Source organism: Oryctolagus cuniculus, chromosome X (assembly GCF_051225735.1).
Source record: "Oryctolagus cuniculus isolate XC-2025 breed Fujian yellow rabbit chromosome X, ASM5122573v1, whole genome shotgun sequence".
Taxonomy (NCBI): Eukaryota; Metazoa; Chordata; class Mammalia; order Lagomorpha; family Leporidae; genus Oryctolagus; species Oryctolagus cuniculus.
The window spans coordinates 81,815,566-81,842,800 of record NC_142888.1 but is presented as its reverse complement, the minus strand read 5'-3'; the positions used below and the strand labels follow the sequence as shown (position 1 = coordinate 81,842,800).

The following is a 27,235-nucleotide window of genomic DNA, read 5'->3' as shown; positions in this document are numbered from 1 at the left end:
GTCAAGTTTGTTCAGCCATCAGCTATCAGTGTTTACATGCATGGAGGCTTGTGAAGGTAGAAACTTTCAACAGGGCAGAAGAAAGATACAGAGAGAGAATACCAGAATAATCATGCTGCTTCCATTTTGGAAACCTCAGAAAATAGTCCTGGTAGAGTGTGAGGCTATGTGGTATGCCAAGGGGCAAGATGTCTGTAAGCTTCCCTGCAAATTGGGATCTCAAGGCTGCCAATGAGGCAGAGAAGGCCAGCAACCCATCTGGTCTTCCTGAACCAATTCAGGGAGGCCCAGTGCTAGCTCTCAGCTTTCCTTATGGGAGGCCAGAGAACTTTGACGTGGTTCTTCACCACAGTCTTGGCCTCCATTCTGGCTGGAAAGGAATCTGCGGTTTTTCGAGGCGGCTCAGATGGTGGTCCAGAACCTTACTTTTTCTTCTACTCCCCACAAGAGGCCCCTTACCCAACCATTCCAATCTATAATGATCTCCTCTTCCTCAAAAACCCAACATGACTTACTGTCTATATGCCTGAAAATACCATTTCACATAGCTGAGGTTAACTTCTTTAACTCTTTGATAGCTCAATATCCATCTCCCCAAATGGAATGGGAGTGCTTCATGCAGGCCACGCCTGTACCTTGCAGAAAGTCTGGCATAAAATAAGTGCTCAGCAAATGTTTCTTAAGTGGCTCTCCCTTTGGACATGATAAGATTAAGCTCACACTGTGCTCTCAAAAGGGAGGGTGCAGATCAACTAATGAAAATTTAGGATCAACACAATGAGGAGGAACTAACTCGAGGGAAGCTATTTATTTTGGCAAAAAGTGCAGACACAGGGGCACCTGCATTTCACATCTGAGTGCCTGGGTTTGATGCTCAGCTCTGGCTCCTCACTCCAGATTCTTACTAATGTAATTCTTACATTCCCAGATCCTGGGAAGCAACAGTGATTCCTTGAGTATTTGGGCTCCTACCACCCACATTGGAGACCTAGATTCAGTCTCTGGCTCCTGGACCCTAGCTTTGGTCCCAGGCCAGCCTCAGCAGTTGTGGGCACTTGGGGAACAGACCAGTGGATGTGATCTCTCTCCCCCACCCCACCTTCCTCTCCTTTTCTCCCCCCCTCCAAAAAAAATGGAGATATAAACAACTCTCCATGATATGGCAGCATGGTAGAATGAATACTTCTGTGGCCTTTTGAATCAAACCCTATCTTGTTAATAGTCTGACCCTGCAAAGGCAAAGACTGGGCCAGGCTCAAGCCAGGAGCCTGGAACTCCTTCAAGGTCTCCCATGTGGGTGGCAGGGGCCTGAGTCACTGCCTTCCCAGGTGCATGAACAGGGAACTGGATCCGAAATGGAACAGTGGGGACTTGAACTGGCTCATATGGGATGACAATGTCAGAGGTGGTGGCTTAACCCACTGTGCCACTACCTTGGCCCCTGTTATTTTTTAAACCAGGAAAAAAGAGCTACATCAAAGTAATTCTTAACATAGCTACCTCGCTAAACCACAGTAAGTTAGGATGAAATGAAATAATATATAGTAGGCTTCCAACACACTATGTGGCCCATAGTAGGCATGACATAAATGTTGATTCTTTTGTCTACCCTTTCCTGTGTATCACCCTCTCTCTGACATTCTTCCACCCTAGAAGGGATATTGCTTGTTTCAGAGACAAAATGGACTATTGCCATGATTATTAAGATTTTTTCTTTCCCTGCTAATCCATCTAGGGCTTAACCATATAATTCGAGCGATGAAGGCAAAGATCAAAGGACTCACCCAAGACAGAGGTAAGGACATATCTACAAACAGGGCAGCACAGGAAGCGCTCTCTGCTTGCTTCACATCTGGGAAATGGCTTCACGTTGGCTTGCAATTTTGCCGCCCAGTGTATCTCTTCCTAACTCCTCTAGCAGATTACCCGCATCAATTATTCCTTTTCTCTCCTGTATCTTCAATCTCTTCTTCCTTATCTGTTCCTTGGCATACAAATATGTTCAAGTCTGACCTATTTCAAAAAGACACCTATCCATAAATCTCTTTCAAATTCTTGCTTTCTTTTTAGCTACTTCTGCCTTATCAGCATATTTTCTTCCATATCTAAGCATCAGAGAGCGGTGGTGGTCCTCATTATCATCATCTATTCGTTGTCTTTTTTTTTCCCTCCATGCGTTGAAAAAAAAAACAACTTTTTTACGCAATTAGTTAATTAGTGGTTAGTGAATTCTACTCATGTTTTCCAGATTTTTACTGCAGGTCCACAAAGTGATCTTCGGGTTGTCAACAACTACCGGCACACAAAAGCAGGAGTGTAATCTTCCTTCTAATGGAGACAAGTTCTGCAAGTTTCATATTTTCAAAGGCTATCTTTCTTTACTGGCAACAATTAAGTCTTTGGTGGTTGAATTGCATTTAAAAAAAAAAAAAAGTCTCAATGTAACCAACGTGTCTTAGCACCACCTGGTGGCAACCTATGTAAACTGAAGTAGCTTTTACTGCAACTCCATTTAGGAGATTAAGCTGTGGAAATTTCATCTAAAAAGTGACAGTTTGCTATCATTGAGGAAGGCAAACATTGTGCTTGGGGACTAAAGTGGTTCCATAATAGTGTGTAGACAGGTACCTCGTTAAACATGATCAGAATGCCTTCAGGATTTTGTGAAGGTCCAAGAATTTTCAGTTCACAATAACTCTCACCCTGTTGGGAAGGAATCCGAGTACAATATCCTTCCCTCCAATTATATCCTTTAAGTATGGCAAGGTTAATATTTATTCTCCACTCTCCACCGTCCTATCATTTTATATAGTGAGCTCCTTGCTCAGGTAGGGATTGTGAAGTGATCCTGAGACTTTCTTTAGAGACACAACATATAGGTATTCCACAGAGGAACAAAGCTATTAATACCTACTACTAATAGGTGATGAAAGAGCTGTGATTCTGTTCGAATCCCATTTGACCACTTAGGGGATGGTATCCAAAGAGCAGCAAAAAGTCTCTTCCAAGGCAAAAAACCATCTTTTCTCTTTAGAGCTCAATAATTTATTCTCACTGTATAAGAGGTTTTTCTCCTCACTGGTCTGAGGATGACTTTAAGTTTCTATAATAGGTAACTAAATAAAGAGACAAGAGTATAGTGTTTTTTAATTAACACATTTACTCAAGTGCCAAAAGAAAACAAGCAAAGCATACCTCTTTTGTTGTTTTAAATTACTGAATCTGACAAAATTTGATTGCAGTTTGGGGCACCTCCATTTATGTATGTATGTATGTATGTATTTGAGGGTTAGAAAGACAGACAGGGCTCTCAACCGCTGGTTCATTCTCCAAAATGCTTGCAGTTGCCACAATGGCCCTGGGCTGCAGGCTGAGACCAGGAGCTGGGAACACAATGCAACTCTCGTACCTGAGTGGGAGTGGCAGGAACCCAATCATTTGAGCCATCACCATTGCCTCCAAGGGTGCACTTTAGCAGGAAGCTTGAGTCAGAAGTCAGAGTTGGGATTTGAACCCAGGTACTCCCATGTGGAACTCATGTATTTACCATCATCTTAATCTCTATGTTAAAAGTCAGCACCTACAGACAATTTTAAAATGTGAAATTGAATAGACCTCTGCTCCTGGCTCTAAAACGAGGAGTCCTGGGGTAGGAGTTTACTTTAGCAGTTAAGATGTCTGTCAGGGCTGGAATTGTGGCACAGTGGGTTAGCAGCCGCTTGCAATGCCAGCATCCCATATAGGCACTGACTTGAGTCCTGACTGTTCCACTTCTGATCCAGCTCCCTGCTAATGCTCCCTGGAAAGCAGCAGGTGATGGATCAGGTGCTTGGGCCCATCACCCACATGACAGTCTCTCTCTCTCTCTCTCTCTCTCTCTCTCACACCATCTCTTTATACCTAAATCTGTTCTGAGGTAATTAAAGAAGTCTTAAAAACAAAGAAAACAAATGTATTGGTTAAAAAAACTTTACAAAAAAACCCACAGCTTTGTTTATTTGAGAGGTGGGCAGACAGAAGAGAGAGAGAAACAGAGGGGTTCTTCCACCTGCTAGTTCAGTCCCAAAATGCTAGCAATATCCATTGAGGTCCTGATCGTGTTAAAGCTTAACTTGAGAACATATGAGTAGATTTAAATAGTTAACTAATTGCTTTAAAAGTCTAAGGGGGGGTTACCCTTGTGGCATGGGGTGTTAAACCTTGGCTTGGAACTCCAGCATCGCCTAAGGAGCCAGTGTTCTGCTTCTGATGCATCACCCTACTGATGTACCTGGAGAAATAGCTGAAGACAGCCCAAATACTTGGGCCCCTGCACCCTTGTGGGAGACATGACTGGAGATCTGAGCTTCCAACTTCTGCATGGCACAGCCCGGACATTGTAACTATTCAGGGTGTGAGCCAGCAATGGAAGATACATCTCTCTCTCTCTCCCTCTCTCTCTCTCTCTCCTCTCTCCTCTCTCTCACTCTCTCCTCTCTCTCAGTCTCACACACAGAGACACACTCTGCCTTTCAAATAAATAAATAAATAAAATATTTAAAAAAATAAAAGGCACCTATGTCCCAGGGCTGGTATTGTGGCACAGTGGCTAAACCACAGACTGCAATGCCACCATCTCACCAGCTGCTCAACTTCCAATGCAGCTGCCTGCTAATGTACCTGGGAAAGTAGTGAAAGATGGCTCAAGTGCTTGGGAGACCCAAATGGAGTTCCTGCCTCCTGGTTTGTTGTGGCAGATGATAATCTCTGTCTCTGTCACTCTCTCCAATATATTTTTTTAAAGAGACCTATGTCCCATCAGTTTTTGTCCCCATCCCTGTCTCTCTCTGTCTTCCCTTTCTCCCTCTCAACTAAAAAAATAAAATAAAATAAAATAATGGAGAAAAAAACAAGATATTTAGAAAACCTTAAATAATTGAACTTTCCACTCTGTGTGATGGTCATGTTAATTAGCTTGATAGTGGCAATGATTTCACAATGTATATATGTAACAAGCTGTACACTGCAAAGTCCACAATTTTATTTGTAAATTATGCCTTAATAAAGCTGAGAAGGGAAAAGCAAGGAAGGGAAGAAGTTGACTCCTAAATTGGTATACATAATAGGCTACAGGAGAAAGAGTCAGGAAGCAGAGTTATGATAAAGGAGGTCAAAACAGAAAGTGGAACAAGAGTTACCTGAGGCCGTTTCCACACCACTTTCCCAGGCAGCAGTCGGTTGTAGAAAAGAGAATCATTTTCAGGCAGAAAAGTGGGATCACAGAAGAGTCTACTGTCTCTCATGCATTCCTGCTTCAATTCCTGGTATTTCTGGTTTTTGAAGAGCTTCAGAGGAGGACCCATAATGTCCAGCTATTTCTAGAATGAGAAAAATTGTTATCTTTAGAAGAAAAAGTTCCAGGTCTTTCAATGATTACCTGAGATTAGATAAAGAGCAGTCATCCCAGTGATTTTCCCCAGAGCTAGACACTTCAAATATGGCTTTAAAGGAAAAGTCATCATTTGCTGGGAAAGGAGCCAGGCTCCACAACTCATTAGTATGGGGCCCTGAGTAAGGCAGCTAACCATCTGGGGTACTCAGTTTCTTTACCTGTCAACCTGAGCAATGTGGGTCTTCACAAATTCATAGGGAATATTGATAATGTGAAGATGATTCATTTGATGTGACTCATTATAATCTAAAGAAGCAGTCTTCAATTTACACAGGCAGAGAGAAGCTTAATGCTAAGTACAATTCTAAACTTGAAAAAAAAGGAAAAATAATGATTTTACAATAATATGAATACACTGATGCCTGCAAGAGTTGCACATTTGGTGCCAAAGAGAGAAGCAGTCCCTTTGAGTTCTAACTAGTCCTTTAACACAATTCCTTGTCTTTTATCATTTACAGAGCTCTGCATTTTTTTACGACTGGTCGGGAGAGCTGAAGCAAGAAACAGAACTCAACAGATGGCCTCCAAAGATAAGGGAATATAGAAAGATTGCGTGGTCTTTTTCTTTAGAGTCCAATGTACAATCATTTGCAGACTCTAAAATCAAAAGGTCAACTCCAAAATTCAATTACCCTAAATTGGCGGACTGCAAATTCTTATCTTATGGCAATACGCTGTTGTTTTCTTTTCTTAAAAAAAATCTTCACATAGTTAAGCAAAGAATCAATATTGTGGCTCATCAGGCAGTCTGTTACAGTGCCTCACACTCAAATGCCCTAACAACTGGTTTTTATAAAGACATTTCAAAAGACAAATTGATTTTAAATAGCTTTGGGGTGATAATAAATAAAGTTTGTATTAACTTTGCGTGAGTCACAAAGATACATCTGTAATGATTTTAATGATCCTCTCCTGACATTCAATAATAAATAAGACCTTTGTGAAATTTACATGGCACTATTTTTTAAGTCTTTTTAGGATTTAAAATATCAATGTAAAATATCAATGATCACGGAGAGTTGAAACAAAAAAGCTAACAAAAGTTCAGAATGTTTGCTAAAAAATGAATGAAAATGTTCAAAATGTCTGCTAAAAATGAACGAAAATGTTCAGAATGCTAAAAAATGAACAAAAATGTTCAGAATGTCTGCTAAAAAATTTGCACAAAAACAAAATGGCTATACTAGCACTTTAGAAAGTATGTGGTTTATCTGGTAAGCAGTTGCCATTTCATGAAAAATGCAATATTAATCATGCTTCTGTACTAGCTCATTTCATGTTCTTCCTTATTGGTAATGAAGCTTTCCCATTTGAAAATGATAACAAATTTTAATTTAAATTTTTGCAATGTTATTTGCAATACATAGGTACAGCAAGCAATACTTTCTCTGAATCAAAGGGAAAAGCAGCTGAAGATAACAATTTTTCCGTTGCTTTATTTATCGACAGTTGCTTTGCAAATTGAGGGCTGCCACTCACTGCAAACTGCTGAAGCACCTTCCATCAGCCATCAGATTTCGGTCTGTTCACATGCATTGAATATGAAAGATATGAAAGTACATGTCATTATATTTCAAGGCATGTGTGGCATTATCACTAATGATGCTAAGCAGCGTCAGTGCCAATCTGAACATTTGCCTATGCTCCTTTTGGGAGCCTGTTACAAACAGACCCCAATTTTTGAGCTGTTCAAACTTATAGCAAACACTATTGTGCTTCTTGCTTTCCCTAGAAGGCTTGGTGGCTTGCCAGAGGCTGGGGAGTGTAAATGCAGGATAGCCTCAAACAATTAGATTATTCTCTTTGTCAGAACCTCCCCCATTCCTAAACATTCTGTATAAAGGGGTATTTCCTGTTCTTGGGGAAACCTTCTGCCCCCATAAACCTCCCTTACTATGCAACCAAATGGTGAGGTTGAAAGAGTCTGCAAAGGGAATCTCTGTTATGAAGAGGGCTGGTCTATAAACAGAAAGCAACAGCATCAATTGAAAAGGAAATCAGGTTTGATTTTAAAAAACAATATGAAAGAAGGCATTGTAGCACTTGATGCCACTTGAAACGCCTACATCCCCTGTTGGAAGAATGCTGGTTCGAGTCTCAGCTACTCCATGCTTCAGATCTGGCTCCCTACTAATGCTCCTGGGAAGGCAATAGATAATGATTCAAATCTCTGCCACCCACTTTGGAGATTCAAATGAAGTCCCTGGCTCCTCGCTTCAGCCTTGGCCCAGCCCTGGCAAAGCCTTGGCCCAGCCCTGGCGATCCTGGCTATTTGGGGAGTGATCCAGTGTATGCGCGATCTCTCTTTCTCCCTCACACCCTCCCTCCTTCCTGTCTCCCCTCTCTGTCTCGCTGCCTTTCAAATAATACAACAAATCTTTTTTAAAAAAACTATTATCTCAGTAGACTCTTTCCAAGGCATTTTGGTTAGGAGCGCCTGCCTTTTGGGGTGCCCAGTAAATAAAGAATAATAGGTTATTAGCCCGAACTTCCATTAAAGTACAGTGGCAGTCTCAAATCCTTTTGGAGTTGCTTAATAGAATTGACCCCTGTTTCTCACTAGGTTACAGGAGAACTGTGTGCCATTTGTTATGTGACCTTGGCCTCTTTGTGCCTTGATTTTCTCCTCAGGAGAGTGAGGTTATCTACTTTCTTCCCTTGACGCTGTAGCTGTGCCTAATGAGATGGTCAGTGTAAAGGGAATTCTGTGTAGAAAGTGCTCCATGCATGCAAGATATACAACTGAAGCCCTCTTGCTGTCTGACACAGAGCTGGGCATTCAATTAGAGCTCAGAGAACATTTGAACAGATAAAAGTCATATGTAAAGAATTATCACAATCTATTATGTGAGATGTGCATTTCACACTTTGGTTCATATTCTCTTCAAAGTACCATGTTTAGCAGCCATGATAGGGGTCCTGCATTCTGTATCAGCAGAAATGGCGCTCAGTGAAGTGGCAGCTAGAGACAGGCAGAGCCGACTCAAACCCAGGTCTGTGTGATGCCAGATTGGGTGTGTGGCTTTCCATCATACCATACTGCTTCTTTTGGTCACCACTTTTTCAAAGAAAGGATTTTTAGTTCAAATGAGGAAACCCTCCAAAGAAAACAGGGTACTCAGCATTGAGGCATTCTGCCTAGAATTTATTGCCATGGTGGATATTGAAAAGGTTCGTTATTTTCATGGCTTCATGATGATGGCAGAATCTGAACCCCTTACATGGATGTTCATTGATTATCCTCCAGAAATTCACAATGTTGCAAGCTGGGTTCCCCGTGAACAACTTGCCCTACCGGAGTGGAGGAGTAGGAGGAAGGGAGCTTTCCTTCCTTACTGTTCTACCCGATCCAATGATGGTGGGGAAGGGAGAGCCCTTAAGACCACATATTTAAAAAGTCAGGAGACAAAATAAAATCTAAAACTTTGAATAAAAATCCAGAGTAATAATTCAAAGAGAGGCTCTAGCTAACAGAAGCGTATGTGACATTTAAGAAGAAAGAGTGGTCTTGGGGGCTCCCTGAACGGGGTGAGGTGAGGCAGTGTGGGGTTTAGCCCTGGGATAATGGCTTAAAGCAGCTGAAGTCAAATCCAGTGCCCAGAGAAAGAATATGAGGAATCTCATGTCTACCAAGGCAAGGAATAAGGGGCAGGTCCTGAGTGTGGAAAGTTAGGACTTGCCAGGGGAAGTAGAGGGAGCTGCAGACACAGGCTGCGGTTAGGAGAGGGAGATTTTACTACTCACTGGACTGAAAAGGTTGGGAGAGCTTAGCAAGTCCATATAGCAAAATTTCTCCCTTCTTTTTCTCATAGGTCAGTCTTAGAGGAAAAACCAGATTTTTCTCTAAAAAATTAATAAAGGAAATCAGGTCTGTGGTTCACAAACCACTTTGGATTTTGGCGGCGGGGGAGGGAGTAGAGGCACTTAAGGGAGAGAAGGGGAAAAGAATATGGCTCCAGGGTCATTGTCCCTGGCTACTTTATCTTTTCCTCCAGCTTCTCCCTTGTTTTGTACTTTGTGCAAAAATCTGAGTAAAAGCAACTAAGAATTTGCAGGTCATTTGGATCCAGGAGACACAACTTTGCCCTGGGATGAAATATGTGCCACTTTAGACACAATCGGTACCCCTTATCCCCACACCCAGGGATGTCATGATGAGAGAAATCAGACTTGGATAAAAAGTAATAGAAATACAGTATTGATGTGTAATGCAAAGAATAGTGTTTCTTATGTCTACACAGGCGGAGTCACAGCTAACTACTATGATCATATAACCACCAGTGCTGCTCACATTCAAACTGTTAACCAAATATTCTGGGGTCTACAAGTGTCTATAAAGGTCCTCTGATTCAGCTCATTCACTTATGTGAGTACAAGAGGCACCTACCCTGCCCAGATAAAAGACTGCTCAAAGAAATTACAGAAAAAAATACACAATTTCCTTTCATTCCATTGGTGAAAAGCCTCAATCAAAACTAAAAAGCGATTCAAGATCATACAAGGAACACAGACAGTTCAGAGATCCAGGATCAAATGCCAAATGCCACCATTTAGTGTAGATGATATCTCTGTCCCTCAGTTTCTCCATAATCACAATGGGGAATATGATGGCTGCTATGTCTCCCTCCAGGTGTTACCTAGGGAAGCCCAATGAAATTAAGTCCGTGAAAAGACTCTTCAACCGTTAAGGAGAAGGCTAATGTAAAGCAGTATTATTAGGAAATGCTCATTTTTTTTTTTTTTTGCAAACCCAACCTCTTTTCTGTCTGTGGTGGAAACAAGAAAGTTCGATGCTGTGCTTTAAATGAGACACATTTTGACATGTAAAAGACCAGTGTAAAATGGCCCCTACACCATTCTCTACTCCTCCCTATTCCACCTCTCCGTTTTGGCTGACTTGCCCTCCTGGCTAAAAAAGCCCATCCTATGAGTCAAATTGTACTGCCTTTCAGGAACTGAATTCTGATTTTCATAGAATGTTATGCTGGAAGAACTCTCAGAAATCACTCGGTACAGCGACTTTCTCTTGCTGTAAGGTGAGAGGACTCGCCCAAGGTTACATAGCAATGCCGCCACCATTAAAACTGAGACCTCCTGACTCTTCACTACAACATTTTTTAAAAAGTAGCAGTGGAAGTGGGGGTGGGGAAACCATGGAAGCACAAAACTCCAAGGAAAACTTTACTTTCCAACATTCTCATTGTCCTCTTCTTGCAAGAAAGCACTTCGGAGTTGTGTTTTGGAATTGCAAGCTGTCAGAAGGTGAGATGATTTCAAATCAAAGCTATTCAAAGAAACACTGTTTGCAGGTCACAAAGGGGCTTTTTCTGCTTTTAATTTAAGAACTGAAAACTCCCAAGGATACAGAAAGCCTGCTTTTTAACCTATTCCTGACCGCATGAGTGTTTAAGCTTTTTCCTAGACTGCTTGAGACTCTTGAGTACAAATAAAGAATGCTATTCAAATCCAAAGTGTTCACCCCCCCACACACGTGCACACAGGCTTGCACTCACACACAACATGCAGGAGGGATGAAAGAGTCCTCCAAAGAATTGTTTTCATTTACTTCTTCAGACTATGAAGTGTCCTTCATTATTTCACAACAAAGATTAGCAACTGAAATATTAGCCGAATTTCAATAAAACATTAAAGTAAACATGAATGCTTTATCCTGAGGACAGAAATGACTAACAGAACAGCAGAATTTGTTGAATTTTCCTATGTGCTTTTCACCCAACTTAAGAGTTCCAAATCCTCAGGACCAACTTCAACTTCGATGCACCACGCTATCAAGTAGCCCAGTTAACCTCCCAGTAGAAAGTAGTCAGGGTGAGTGTGGTGGCTGGAGCCCCAACTGAAAAATCTAAGCTTAAATCCAAGAATCAGAGGACAGCAAAACCAGACTGAGGATGCTGGAAATGCAATAGCCAAGATCAACCTGTCAAGGGGCAGAGGTTACCCCTGCTGTGCAGACTCCTTGGGAGTTAAGAAAGTCTGGGCTGTCACTCCCTCCCGTGCAGCGGTGCACAACCTGCACACCCCTCACTGCTAGGCTCACTGGCCTTTTGCATCCCCTAGAGTATCCCCAAGATTTTGCTAGCATTTCAATAATTTGCACCTAACCGTGAGTCTGCAAAAGCATGGAGGATGTCCTGCCAGTTAGCCAAGTTTCCCCCATCCCTTATACCTCTTTTTCCCATGTTTGTACTCACTTCCTGGTATTTTTAGGCAGCACAAGGCAAATCCATACACACACACATACACACACAAAAATAAACTGACCAAATATCCCTCAGAAAAATCTCATTGCTGGGCAACCACAATCACCCCTTCCGAGCCCAAAAATAACCGACAACAACAACAACAACAGCAAAAAACATTATTTGTGAAGTTTCCAAACTGTTAATCATGCTCACATTGTCTGTGGACAAACCATAGAACTAGAGCTGCGAAGTTTGACTAAATATACCGTTTCTTCTCCTCTCATAGATGCTAAGGTATCCAGCAAATTAAACTCTAGGATAGGTTTGCAAAACACTCTTTACTCACCTGAGTTATCCCAGGAGCCTTGTAGCTGCTGCTGCTGCTGCTGCTGCTGCTGCCGCTGCCTTTGCCGCCGCTGTCGCCGCCGCCGCCGCCTTCGCTGCTGCCGCTGCTGCTCTTAACCAGGTAACCCCGTTAAGTTTGTGCCGTCAGCGCGGCTGAACAAAGATTCTGGCTTTCTTAACCTGAAAACTATTTGGGCTGTACCAAGCTCTGCTCACAGGGGGAGGTGCCTCGGAGCAACTTCAGGAGACTTTGCCCCGCCCAGCATTCAGAAACTGATTCTGAGTCATAAGGAAAATCTGGAAGGCGCCCCCGCCAGATGTGCAGACGGATTGCCCACTCCAGATCCACCCACTAGCAAATTAGAAAGCCCAGGGAGTCACGTTTGAAGGCTTGCTTTGTTCCCAGGAGAAATAGGACTTTAAGGGAGGAGTCTGCAAGATTTCTGACATTTCCCGCCCTCAGCGTTAATGCCTCCGACATGGACATGACTTGAGGGAGGACATGGAGAGAGAAACATTGAAGTGTTGGCCAAGTTCTTGGGAGTTAGGCTGCATACATGGCCGTGGCATATGCATCTATGATAGTGATGAGGAGAACAGCAAGGGAGTGGGAGTGAAAGAGCAGCTGGTGGAGTGCAGAAAAGAAAAGGTCAGTTTGTGAAACAACAGGTAACAACATTTGGCCAAGGGCAGAGAGAGCAGAGTGTTAAGAGGGGAGTGAATGCAGTTTGAATCCCTGGCAGCTGCAAGAAACCGAATTTCCAGCAACAGGACTCCGCAGATTCTGCCAAGCAGTGTTAGTTGAGAAGCGGAGCAAATAACTGTGTTTCTGCAGGAAGGCCAACCAAGAGGCTTCAGTGGGGTGCTCGGCTAGACTTCTGCAAATATCATGCTGTGCTCCAGGCTACGTGCTGATATGGACTTGTTGGGACACGCTTCCAGGGACATGATTCTCAAGTTTTGTTCATTTCATTTTCAACTATGAAGGTTTCTGTCGTCTCATTCCCCAGCTTCCCTGACCAGTGTGTTGTGAATCCTTAAACCTGAAATTACTTCCCTCTTCCTTATCCCTACACCAACTCTCCTCTCTCCTATTCTGGCTAGTTGAAGATGGGGGGTGGGGCTGGAAGAGAAAGTGAAGGAGAGAGAAGACACCAGTGAATAAGGTGGAGCCTAACAAGGAAAGAAAGTCCACTTTCCCCACTCCCTGGCTCCATGACCATATTTTTTATTAAACAGATCTGAGCATTTCTATAATTCTGGTCCCTGAGACCTCCCCCTTGGCATCCTTCTACACTTTCTAAGCCAGGATGGAAATCGAGTTGGAGGTAGGGGACAATACAAAAGGCCAGAGCATGGAAGAATTGGGACTTTAAACATTGGAATCCAGATTGGCTCAAAGGGGAGAAATTTCTCAAACAAGTATCGCTATGTTGTGGCATTTTGTCTTTAAAAATAAAGGATAATATTTTGTCGAGGCTCATCTTATGCAATCGTCTTTTCCACCGTCACAATTTTCAAATGAATAGAGAACCATAAAATACGAGAATTAGAAAGAAACTTGGAGGTTTTATCTACCACCCAGATCAGTATGGAAATATCCTCCTGATAATCTGGAAAATTCACTCCTCTGTACAGCAGCTTATTCCATGTTAGAAGCATTCCTTCACGTTAACACTGTACTCAGGTTGAGCAAAAATTCCCCTCACACAAACTATTCCTAATTCCTCCTTCACATAACAGCCCTTAAAAATATCTGTCATGGCCGGCGCCGAGGCTCACTAGGCTAATCCTCCGCCTGCGGCGCCGGCACACCAGGTTCTAGTCCTGGTCGGGGCGCCGGATTCTGTCCCGGTTGCTCCTCTTCCAGTCCAGCTCTCTGCTGTGGCCCGGGAGTGCAGTGGAGGATGGCCCAAGTGCTTGGGCCCTGCACCCGCATGGGAGACCAGGAGAAGCACCTGGCTCCTGCCATCGGATCAGCGTGATGCGCCCACCGGCCGCGGCGGCCATTGGAGGGTGAACCAACGGCAAAAAAAGGAAGACCTTTCTCTCTGTCTCTCTCTCTCTCACTGTCCACTCTGCCTGTCAAAAAATAAAAAATAAAAAAAAAATCTGTCATGTCACCCCAGCATAAATAACTATAGCTGTTTAAAACTTTGCCTCCTTATAGGACACATTTGCTAGATCTTTTCTCACTCTGATTGTCTTCTGAGCATAAACCTGCTCAGTGTGCAGCTTGTAGTTTAATTAAAACCCTCTGTAGTTTCTTGCATGAACTATTACTGTGCACCTGAGTCTGTGTTTGTAAACTGATTTTTCATTTAACATATGTGCTGGGTATTGCATTCATCCTCGAAAACCATTTCTTTGTCTCAATCTATTCTCTTTCTTTTAAAGAATTATGTATTTATTTGAAAGTCAGTTATAGAGAGAGGGACAGACAGACAGACACACACACACACAGAGGGAGGGAGGGAAAGAGAGAGAGAGAATCTTCCTTCCACTGGTTCACTCTCCAGATGGTCACAGCAACCAGAATTGGGCCAGCCTGAAGCAGGAGCCAGGAGTTTCATCTGGGTCTCCCACATGGGGACAGGGGCAAACGCACTTGGGCCATCTTCTGCTGCTTTTCCAGGCTATTAACAGGGAGCTGGATCTGAAGTGGAGCAGCTGGGACACGTAACAATGCCCATATGGGATGCTGGCATTACAGGCGGAGGCTTTACCCACTACACCATGGTGCTGGCCCCTATCCACATTCTCAACCTTTTTTTTAATTGTCATACTCCTAAAGAGCCTTTCCAGGCATTTTTCTTAATTTCTCCCTAAGAAATTTTAATGCCACAGGTACACTATATATTTGTTTAAATATTGCATGTATGTATGTATGCTAGGTATAAAATATTTAAAAATAAACTATTTATTTATGACAAAGACAGAGGGAGAGATAGACCTTTCATCTTCTCATTTATTCTGCAAGTGACCTCACTATTGTAGGCTCAACCAGGCTGAAGCCAGGAGCCAGGAAATCCATCTTTGTGCCCCACATGGGTGGCAGGGGTGTGATATCTTCTGCTGCCTTCCCAGATAATAGCGGGTAGCTGGATGGGAAGTGTAACAGTTTGCACCAGAACTGGTACTTGAATAGGGGATGCCAGTATTGTAAATGACAGCTTAACATGCTGTACCACAACGGCCCCAGAAATGTTTTTCTTGTTGTTTCTTTTGACTCCTCAATAAAAGTTTTTGCCCTTGTGGTGGCAATATTGCCCCAGTTGAGAGTACATGTAGTATAACCATTCTGTTTTTTTATCTGCATATTTGATCAAAAAGTATTGAATGAGATAGGGTCCAGGACAGAATACTGCTGGGTAACCTTAGAGTGCTGCCCTTATTAGCAATCACTTTTAATAAGGTTGCTCAAACCTGAAGAAATCCATATAACTCATGCTAACACCCAGCTCCTATTTCTCCATCTTCTCCAAGAGGCTATCATAAGACTTTTTTAAATGTCTTGCTGAAATCCAGATACATTATGCTATGGTATGCTTGTCATCCACCCTTCTAGATTCCCTTTCAAAAAAGGAAATGGGCTTAGTTAGGCGTGACTTGCTTTTAGTGAGCTCATGCTTACCCCTAGTGATTTCCTCTAAAGCCTCACAAATGACCTGCTTAATAGTGCGTTCTATACTTTTGCCAAGGACCAAAGCCATGTTCACTGATATTTAGTTTCCAGGATCTGTAGTTTGCAATACCACCCCGCCCCCCGCCCAACACCAACAGGCATTTCCACTAAAAATTAGGACATTTGCCTGCCTTTTTACAATTTCTCACCTCTTCTCTTTGCCATAATTTCTCAAAGGTTACTAAGACTGGCTGTGATCACATCTGCACATTCTCTCAGTTGACTTGAGTGTAATTTGTCTGGGCCTGGAAACTTGAACTCAGTAAAGGCAGCTAAGTACTCTCTTATTATCTCCTCATCTATCTTGGGCTTTAATTCTCTTTCCAGTTCAAAGATCATGCTCCTTGATGGAGAGGTTAAGTAACTTGCCCATGGTCACACACTTAGTAAACTGGCAGAGCTAGGATTTAAATCCTGCCCTGTCTGACTCTTAACCAGAATTCTATGTAACTTCCAAGTACCAAAGGAGTGGTGTGGCCCATGACTGCTGAGTTCCAAAGTGGAAGAGATCTCTTCCAACAATAATAGTCAAGGCAGACTTCCTGAAAGAGGTGAAATTTGAACTGGATTTTGAAGAGTGGCTAGGATCACAGTGAAAGAAAGGAGGGTGTGTGCATATGTTTGTAGGAATGGGAAAGGAGACTGGCAGCATCCCAGGCAAGGAGAATAATCAAGAATAACAAAGCACAAGAACTGGCATCTTGATGACTCGTGTTTGGTGGAGCTGTTAAAATGCTGCTTGGGACACCCACATACCATATTGGTGTGCCTGGGTTCAATGCCAGCCTCTGCTTCTGATTTCAACTTCATGCTAATGCACACCCTGGGAAACAGTGATGATGAATCAAGTGCTTGGATCACTACCATCCGCATGGGAAACCTAGGTTGAGTTCTAGGTTCCTGGCTTCAATCTGTCCCAGTTCCAATTGGTTTTGGGCATTTGGGGAGTGAACAGGTTAATGGATGATTCTCTCTCTCTCTCTCTCTCTCTCTCTTTCTCTCTCTCCCCTTGCTACTTATCTACCTAGCTCTCCCTCTATACCCTTCTCTATGCCTTTTAAATTAACAATGAAAATAAAATAAAACAAAACAAGAATTTCCATTTCTTGGGTGTGCCTCATAGTCTACTTGATTGATCATTTTGAATACTAAGAGATCATAAATGGTCAACAAGTAGCCAGGGCTTTCCTGCCTTCCCTTAAAAGCTATTCATTCAAGCTGTGTTGTTAGTTGTATAGCCCTAGGGCAAGGAATAGTCCTATGATCCTTGGCTTCCTGCTCCATATAATGGGACTGATGATGGACCTATTTTAGAGGGTTGCTGTGATGATTAACTGAGCTAATTAACACATACCATGTTCTTAGACTGGTGCCTCACATATAATTGATGCTCAAAAAATATTACTTGCTATTGCTACTGTTGTCATCAAATGTTATTCATTCTTTCTGTTTTTTTTTTAATATTTATTCATTTATTTGAAAGGTAGAGAAAGAGAGATCTTCCATCCATTGATTCACTCCCCAAATTACCACAATAGCTAGCACTGAGATGATTCTAAGCCAGGAGCCAGGAGCTTCCTCCAGGTTCCCCATGTGAGTGCAAGAGCCCAATCACTTGGGCCATCCTCCACTGCCTTTGCAAGACATTAACAGGGAGCTGGATTGGAAGTAGAGCAGCTGAGACCCAAGTTGGTGCCCAGGGTGCCGGCACTGCAGATGGAGGCTTAACCTACTACACCACAGTGCCGGCCCCTCATTCATTCTTTCAGCAAACATTTACTGAGCTCCTGTTATGGACCAGATATGATGCATGATTGCAACCCTGAAACAAGTCAAGATCAGCCTTTGTGGAAGTTGTCATTATTTATTTTTATTCCATTATCTGGATAAAGTGATATATTTTGCAGATCTTAAACTGATCTCTTTCAAAATTTGTGAGGATAGTGATAAAAAGACTTTTGATTCAATATCCTAGGATTTGTGAAGCAAGTTGACGGCTGCTTTTCTGATGGAGCTGTAGATTCTGATAAATCCTGCCTCAGCTTTTTCCCTAGTTCTTGCTTTTTGCTTCCTCCAGTATTATGCCCATCCCAATCGTTTCCCCCCTTCCTGGGCATTTTCCATCCCTAGATTGTAAAACTGAGTTTCCCACTGGGGGAAAGAAGAGTCAGCTATGCTCAGTGTGCTCAGCTACATTCAGTGTGCTGGAGGGAGAGGGATGTGTATACTGATGCTGAGTGGCACAGCAGTAGAGGACAGTATCATTCTGTTTTGTCCAGCTAACTTCAGTCCTTGCCTCTTTTGAGTTTACAATGTCCCAAGGCCAGTTAAAGTGTGAACAGAAGCCAAGAAGAGGATGGACTGTCTGCTTCCAAACCAAATAGCCTTGGGCCAGTGTGTGGTAGAGTTCAACCAAGTCTTTGGGAGAGAGTAAATTGGATGTCTTCCTTGTTGGCCTGGTTAACACAAAAATACACTCCACTGGGCCATCAGTAGAACTTCCTTTAATCATGGGAAGCAACTTATTTTCCTTGTCAATTAACAGGCTCTCGTTTCTCCATATTAGTCAGAGGAAACCTCTGTCCATAGTAATTGAAATAAATGGTCAGAGCAGCTGCTAATCTCTGACTATCAAATCCATATGCCTTTGATTGATCATCAAGGCTCTTCTTCCACCAAGGGATTGGTTTCACCACTACTTGGCCCTGCTCTAGCTGGCCTTTTGTTTTCCATTTTTAAAGGTTGGGCAACATTTTCAGGAATACACCCCCCACACTCCCAACAGACTGATACTGGGGCACAGAATCCAGTCCTGGTAAAAGTTGGGTAGGGTTGAAGCTTTGGATACAGATGTCATTCAGGTATTAGGCATAAATTTTAGCTGAGGAAGAGTCAGCCCCAGAGAACTGAGCACTGGGTACCAGGTGAGAGCGGAAAGGACATAAAAGACAAAGCACGAAGTCAGAAATTGAGGCGATTCAGTACTCAGCGGCCAGGAAGCTTGGTATGCTTTAACATCGCTCCATATTTTCTAGGTAAGATTTCCCCCACTTTGTCCTTTCTCACCCTTCCATCGACCAATGTCATGCTTATCGTCGAATTCTCTAACCTTATTTTCTCCATGAAATCTTCTTCCTTCCTCACTGATCTTACCTCTCTAAATAATCATCTCACTTTGACTATAATATGACTCAAAGTTTTAGATTAACATTCTCCAATGTTTTGGGTATATGTTTTTATATCCTCAGACTGCAAACTCCTTGAATACAACATCTCTGCTTTTTGCACATCTTCCCTCTTCATTATGTGAAGCACAGGCCCAGGAACCGAGAGAATGTGCAGTAAATACTTCGCAATAGACTCCAGAAACATTCAGAATGGAAACCAGTAGCAACATAGCAAAAGATCTGAGATGGGCTCATCACACACACACACACACACTCTCTCTCTCTCTCTCTTAGAAAATCAAGTAGAAATATCTTCTGGGGTTTAAAAACATGGGAAGTGAGGAGGTCTAGAAGGAAATTATAGTATCTGTTTGTCAGAGCTGTACATTCATAGCCCTTTGAGAACTGAGAAAGCTTATAGAGTTAGAACAAAATGGGAGGAAACAACCTTGAGTTGTCATAAAGCCTGAGGGTGAAGTAAAGATGGGGAGAAGATGTTAGAAACAAACAGAATTATGAAAATTTTCCAACATGAGGAGGAGGGGCTCTTTTTAAATCCCAGTAAAATGTCATTCATCTGACCTCCACTAATTTGGGATTTTGAAAAATTTAACTAAAGGAGGCTGTAGCTTGTTAGAGCCAGACCTTGAAAAAAAAGAGTTGCTAAACTAATTAAGCGTCTTACGTGTTGGGAGAGGAATGGGGGATGGGACAAGGTCTTGTTCAGCTTAGTTAAAAGAAGTTTTCCTGGTTCCCCCCTAGAGCTCTTTAGAGACCTCATTAAAGCTAACTTTAAGTTATCGTTGTATAGTGGTTCTTGTCTTATTTTTCCCTTATTGTAAACATTTGAAAATGCTAAAAATACATATTTTTAAAAATCAACCATTCTGACTTTTCAGTACATTAGTTTCCCTCCCCCTCCTCCATTGATGCCAAGAAAACAGGGACTAACCAGGTAAGGGGCCGGTGTTATATGCAACAGGTTAAGCTGCTGCCTGCATTGCTGACATCCCATATGAGTGCTGGCTCAAGTCCCAGCTTCTCCACTTACAATCCAGCTCCCTGCTAATGTGCCTGGGAAAGTAGTTGAAGATAGGCCACTGTTCCCACTTAGGAGATCCAGATGGAGATTTTGGTCTGGCCCAGCTCTGGCCATTGTGGCCATTTGGGGACTGAACCAGTGGATGGAAGATCTCTCTCTCTCTCTCTCTTTCTCTCTCTCTCTCTCAAGTAAAAGAGATAAATCTTAAGCAAACAAACAAAAAAAAGGTATGGAGAGCCCCAAAGTACTGGGGGCCTTGGTGTACCATCTCATTTACTCTTCACAAAAGCTATTTGCCACAGAAGTATTGTTTCAGTTAACAGGGGCAGGGGTGGATTGCAGAGCAGTGTAACCAGCCTCAGGAACACAAGAGGAAATAAATAGTGGTGCTCTATTTCTTAAAAAAAAAAATCGTTCTAACTCCAAAGCTCCCTGCTTTCCCTTGTGCTGTGTTGCCTCTAAATTGAAAGTAAACAGTGAATAATAGGGGGTCTGCAGGCTTCTTGACAAATCTTGCCGTACTAAGCATTAACAACATGGCTGTGAATTCATGAGAACACATCTTTTTTTTTTTTTTTTAAACTTTTATTTAATGCATATAATTTTCCAAAGTACGACTTATGGATTACAATGGCTTCCCCCCCATACCGTCCCTCCCACCCACAACCCTCCCCTTTCCCACTCCCTCTCCCCTTCCATTCACATCATGATTCATTTTTGATTATCTTAATATACAGAAGATCAGCTTAGTATACATTAAGTATGGATTTCAACAGTTTGCTCCCACACAGAAACATAAAGTGAAAAATAATAGATGATTTTTTTAAATGATGATGAAATCAGAGCAGACCTATTGTCATGTTTAAAAACAGAGGAGACATTTGTAATAGCAAAAAATGGGAAATAGCCCTGATGTTCAGTTGTAGATTTGTTTTTAACCAGAGGTTGAGGGTAAGGGCTGCAGGAAAGCTGGAGGTAAAGCTCTAAAAGAGCAATAATGGAGTGGGCATTTGGCCTGTAGTTAAGATGCCCATACTTCACATCTGAATACCTGCTTTCATTACCAAATGATGGCTCCTGATTCTAACGTCCTACTGATGCAGACTCTGGGAGGCAGGCAGTGGTGATAGCTAAGTAATTGGGTTCTTGCCACCCACATGTTGTGTTCCTGGATTGTGTTCCTGGATTCTGCTCCCAGCTCCAGCTCCAGCTCCAACCCCAGCCATTGTGGGCATTCCTAGAATGAACCAGCAAATCAGCTTCTCTCTCTCACTCTCAAAAATAAACAGATGAATAAATAAAATATGGGCTTTTAAAAAGCCATTACCATGAGGGATTCTTGAGGTGATAGAAGTGTTTCAGCATCTTGATGAGGGTGGTCGATATGTTACATGAATCTGATGTGATAAAATTGTACAGAACTAAATACATAGGCACAGCTGAGTTTATGTAAAATGAGAAATTTGAATATGGTGGGTACATTGTATCAATTTTAATATCCTGAATGTAGAAGACAATTCCCTAAAAATGTCAACTTAAAAAGATGATATGTAGTAGGAAGGTTTATCTATAAATCCAACATATTCTAACAAAAAAGAAATCTCATTTAAAAGATGAGGTGACAATGGTCAAACCAGGTAGTAGGTTTGAACAGTCCAATCAAGACTTGTAGACAAGGTGATAGAACTTTCAAACAGGGAGGCTATTCTCCAGGAAGCAGCCTTTCAAATAAATACATACATCTTTTTTAAAAAAGTGGGGGGATTTCATACTCAGGAGCCTTTCCCACAAGGCCATGACTTTACAGGTCCCTCTAATCTTTGCTGGGAAAATGAGCTCTGTTCCCAGAGACCTGGCTACAATGGGCCCTAGCCAGAATTTTCTGGGCCCTGTGAACAATGAAAAGGCAGGGCCTCTTGTTCTGAATGTATTAGGAATTTCAAAATGGTGCCTGAAGAACTCTAAATCAGCCATGGGCCACTCTAAGCAGAGTCCTGGCCCCCAGTTACCATTTCTGTTAAATCTCCACATCTGGTACCAACTAAAGAACCCAGACCATCATCCCTGTCTGTGCTTCTCCATCCCCACTGGCTTGGATTGACTGAGATGACTGAGGCCTAAGTGGTCCTTTGGGATCTGTGTACTGTGTAGTTATGGTGCTGCACACTGGAAAATCCTTGTTGACTGATGGAGAGGACTGCTGCTGCATAGACCAGATTTAGAGAAAGAGGGAGTGGAGGCCAGAGGCAAAAGGCAGGCTGGAAACACTGGTGCCTACTGGCAAAATGGAGGCTGGTTAGGAGTAAATCAGGGAAGTGAGCACCCTGAATGTGCGTAATGGTCAGGGCACTAATTTTAGCCTTGGAGGCCTTGGCTCAAAGACCAGCTCTGCCACTCTTGAGCCAATTAATTGATTTCAAAGCCCATTAGTTTCATCATCTATAAAATAGAGATAATAACAATAGTCATTCTCTCATCAGGTTTTCATGAGGGTCAAATGAAATTACAAATATGAAAGCACTGTGAAAATTCTCATGGTAGGTAGACGTGTGAAATATATCAGAATGACCACTAGCCTGATGATTGTCCTAGCAGGTGGTTGCTGGCTTGATCTCATGCTTGAAATAATAAGAAGGTTAAAATGTATAGGTCAGACTTCCAGTTCTGGCCAAGATACAGTAGTTCCATCCCTCACTCCTACTCCAGTTCTTCCCTTTTACAACTAAAAAATGCTGAGCATAATGACAAACAAGCACAGGAAAACTGAAATGTCAGAAGAAGAAAACAGATAATCTAAACATCTGAGGAGCTGAAAAACAAAATAATCTTGATGTTCCTTCCCAACACATATTTTACATGATGTTATAGTGGCTTCCAACCTGGAATTTTCAGCAGGCACAAACAAAAACACCTCCTAGCAAAGACTGTTTGTCCTCATCACAGAACTGTGAAGAGTAATCTCACAGAAGAAATCTTTTGAGGGGGCAATTCTCATTCCATTACAACTAAATATCAATGAAACAACCATATACCACTACTCTAAGGCTGAATGGGGAGCCGATCTTCCATCTCCTGCCTTACAGAAACAGTCAGTGCTGCAATTCTCCCACCACAGTTTTATCAGACCACCAATGAGCTGAGTCTCCATCCCCATCTAGCAGCAAAGAGACTGAACAAGGTAGTGTGAGGTAAAACTACCTGACTACAACAAGCAATTATTAGTTCTCTTGAAACAAACGAAAAGTAGACTATCTCAGCAAATACAGAGAAAATGTAAAAAAAAATAGAACTGAAAAACACAATAACTAAAATGAAAATGCTTGCTAGATATGCTCAATAATACAGTGAAGAGGGTTCAGTACTAGAGAGTAGATAATAGAGGATGGGATCAGTGAACTTGAAGATAGATTAGTGCAATTTTCCCAATGTGAAAAAATGGAGACTATAAACTTAAAAAATATTCAGGGACTCAGAAACCTTTGTGACAATAACAAACATGTTCACATTTGAATAGTTGAACTTCCAAAACAAGATACTGAAGGGTGTGGAGCTGAAAATACTAGATGTACATTCTCCAAGTTTGTCAAGACATAAACATACAAATTTAAGAAGCTAAATAAGCCTCAAACAGAATAAACCCAAAGAAAACCAGGCCAAGGCATACCATAATTTAATTTCAGAAAACTAGAAGCCACGGCCAAAAAGATGCAATGGATTTGGGGGAATTCAGTACAGAACCCTTTCTATACCTTAACAGATAAGGAGAGTCTTGTTTACTTCAAACCCTGGATTTTCCTGTTCTTTACCCAGAGGCTCAATCATCAAGTCATCTATTTGCTCACTTAACAAATATTTATGAGCACCTATTATTTGGCACTTCTTTACCTAGAAGCAGAGGAGATGATAATGAACAAGTATGAGTCCCTGTCCTCATAGAGTTGTGTTAGAATAGATGGAGACAGACATAGAAGGAATGTGTTGGGAAACAGAATAATTAAATATAGCAGTATCTTTTCAGATGCATCCTTTCCCTAAAGAAGGTCATATATCAGCCACTCTTTGATTCATTTAATATCCATTAAGGACTAACAAAGTGTAAGAAGCTACTGGACCTTGCAGGTACAGATAAGAGTTCCTGCCCTCAAGCTTGAAATACCTCTGTAGTGTTCTTGGAGGACAGAGTTTCTTAATCACAGCATTACTGCAATTCAGGACTAAATAATTCTTTATTGTGTGGAGAACTGTTCTGTACATTGTCCAGTGTTCAGCAACACTCCTGGCCTGTACCCATTAGAAGGTGGTAGCATCCTCCAAATGATGACATAAAAAATGTGCACACATGTGGCCAAATGTCTTCTGAGGGGCAAAAACACCTCCAGATGAGAACAACTACTGTAGGGTAAACTGAGAAGTACACAGATAGTTGATACCAAATGTGATAACTTCTTTGATAGAGAAACCTCCCTTTGCTCCCCATTGCTTCCAATACCTTCAGAGGTTGCTTTACTTCACCTTCAGCCTGCGTTCCAGCTTTGTGACCAGGCTCCGCTATACTGAACTCCAATCATCCTGAGAACATGGCATGCTTTTTCATTTCCCCAAACCTTTTCCACAAACTCTGTTCCTTACCTTAAATATCCTCCCCTGACCAGTTACCTCAAATAACATAGCACTCCTTTTGAATTTTTTTTTTTTTTTTTTGACAGGCAGAGTGGACAGTGAGAGAGAGACACAGAGAGAAAGGTCTTCCTTTGCCGTTGGTTCACCCTCCAATGGCCGCCGCGGCCGGCGCGCTGCGGCCAGCGCACCGCGCTGATCCGATGGCAGGAGCCAGGAGCCAGGTGCTTTTCCTGGTCTCCCATGGGGTGCAGGGCCCAAGCACCTGGGCCATCCTCCACTGCACTCCCGGGCCACAGCAGAGGGCTGGTCTGGAAGAGGGGCAACCGGGACAGAATCCGGCGCCCTGACTGGGACTAGAACCCGGTGTGCCGGCGCCGCTAGGCGGAGGATTAGCCTACTGAGCCGCAGCGCCGGCCTTCCTTTTGAATTTTTATTTGAAGTGTTTGCCTCATTTTTTGAGGGCAGGGACTATCTTAAGTTCATCTCTGTAGTCATAGTGCCTAGCATGGTGCTTGCTTTTGGAAGGAGCGCAAATATACAAAAAAGAGAGAAGATGTGCTTATCTGTAACTCTATTCTGCCTTGGGAAAGCAAGACAGACAGAGATTAAGCATTCCCATTTCATACAAATCAGTTTTGAGTAAAATTTTTTTAAAGATTTATTTTATTTATTTGAAAGACAGAATTAGAGAGAGGTAGAAACAGAGAAAGAGAGGTCTTCCATCTGCTGTGTCAGTCCCCAGACGGCTGCAACAGCCGGAGCTAGGCCAATCTGAAGCCAGGAGCCAGGAGCCAGGAGCCAGGAGCTTCCTCTGGGTCTCCTATGTGGGTGCAGGGGCCCAAGGACTTGGGCCATTCTCCACTGCTATCCCAGGCCATAGCAGAGAGCTGGATCAGAAAAGCAGCAGCTGAGACTCAAACCAGCACCCATATGGGATGCTGGTGTTTCAGACCAGGGCGTTAACCCACTGCACCACAGCGCCAGCCTTGGGTTTGAGTAAAATTTAATGTGAATGAATGTTTGCAAGATTTTCTAAAAGTGATACAGCATGTGCACAAAATTCATGAGATGAAGAAATTGAATTGGGCCTTGAATTAAGCCTGGCTTTGACAACCTGGAAGGTAGGAAGGAGTAATTCAGGAATGGGGGTGGAGAAAAAAGATAGTGGACCACAGTACATTCATCAGGCAATGAGAAAACCAAAGCCCACAAGGTGAAGATCTGATATCTGCCTCATGGTACTCAAAAGATCCCCTCCGATCCTGAGGTCTGGCTAAATCTTGGCCTTTTTACACAGGTAATAAAAGGGAAAGGTTGGGGCTGACACTGTGGTACAGTAGGTTAATCCTCCACCTGTGGCTCCGGCATCCCATATGGGCGCCAGTTCTATTCCAGGCTACTACACTTCTGATCCAGCTCTCTGCTATGGCCTGGGAAAGCAGTAGAAGATGTCCCACGTGCTTGGGCCCATGCACCTGGATGGCAGACCCAGAAGAAGCTCCTGGCTTCTGGCTTCGGATCAGCACAACTCTGGCTGTGGCAGCCACTTGGGGAGTGAACCAGCGGAAGAAGACCTTTCTCTCTGTCTCTCCCTCTCGGTGTCTGTAACTCTGCCTCACAAATAAATAAATAAAATATTTTTTTTAAAAAAGGAAAAGATTATGCAAATAATAGGAGTTCTGGATTGCTGAAACACAGTGGGAGTGACAGGATCAGAAATGAACATAGGCACAGTGCTCTCAAGTGATATAATATTCCAGGCATAGAAAACAAATCGGCACTTCTGATTCATCTCATGTGGATTGAGGACCTGTCATGTGCAATGCTGCTTTCTGTATATTTTCTTGCTTAGTTTTCATGACAGCAAAATGGGGCACAATGATATCGATAAGATTCAAATCCAAGTTTTCTGACAACAAGCCATGGCCATCCATTGTACCATACTGTCATAGTTGAGCCCAAGTTTTGGATCTTCAGATGCTCTTAGTGACCTTCTTTCTCCATTTCTTTTCTCTGTTTCTAGAGGTTTCTATTACCAAGAAGAGCATGGATCTTCTTAGGAACGAGGCATCCACAAATACTTCCATGATTAGTGTGACAATTTCACCCAGATACAAAGGATCCTCTGGCAGGTTGCCAGGGGAACTTCTTTGTACAATAGAGTGGGCCTTGAGCTAGACTTGGACTGATAACAGTCCTTTGAGAAAAAGTAGGCATTTTGCATGTGGAGTACAGAAATAATGTAAAACTGAAGGTGTTGTGTCAGGTGGAAATGCAGTGTGTCTTGGGGAGTGCTTCAGAGAAGATCAGGGAGCAAGACTGCTGGGACCAGGCTTCAGAGTTCATGTTAGAAAATACTGGGAGCTCAGACTGGGTAGAGCCTAAATCTGGAGGAGTTAGAAGTTTACGTGAGTTCTGCAAGCTGGTATGTGTAGACACAGGAGCCTGCCTGGCCAAATATAGCTGTAGAGACAGTCATGGATTAATTGACTGGGGCAGCTGGGAAGGCTGCCACTGGGGGTGGGGTGGGGGCAGGCGGACCGTGGGTAATATAATTGAAACTTCTCTCATGTCAAGCTCCTCTGGAGCAGAGATGGTAAGTAAGGACTCATCTATGGTGAAATTTTGTTCTTTGGGTCCCTTCACCTCCATTTTCACCTTCCTTCCTCTGTGGATTTCAATAGCTTCATCCTTCCCTTCTGCACACACAGCCTTCCTCTTTTGTCACTGGCAGGGTCTCAT

General features: G+C 42.7%; 1 protein-coding gene across 1 annotated transcript in view; it reads right to left on the bottom strand.

Annotated features, from left to right (window-relative positions):
* CAPN6 (calpain 6) overlaps positions 1–12,693 on the bottom strand; it is a 29,724-nt gene extending 17,031 nt beyond the window's left edge. The window contains exons 1-2 of the mRNA XM_002720204.6: positions 11,981–12,693; positions 5,178–5,357 (exon numbers count right to left, since the gene is read on the bottom strand). Coding sequence (XP_002720250.1) covers positions 5,178–5,342 — 165 coding nt within the window. The 5' untranslated portion in view covers positions 5,343–5,357; positions 11,981–12,693. The remainder of the gene's footprint in view (positions 1–5,177; positions 5,358–11,980) is intronic.
* Between the last annotated feature and the right edge of the window lie 14,542 nt (positions 12,694–27,235).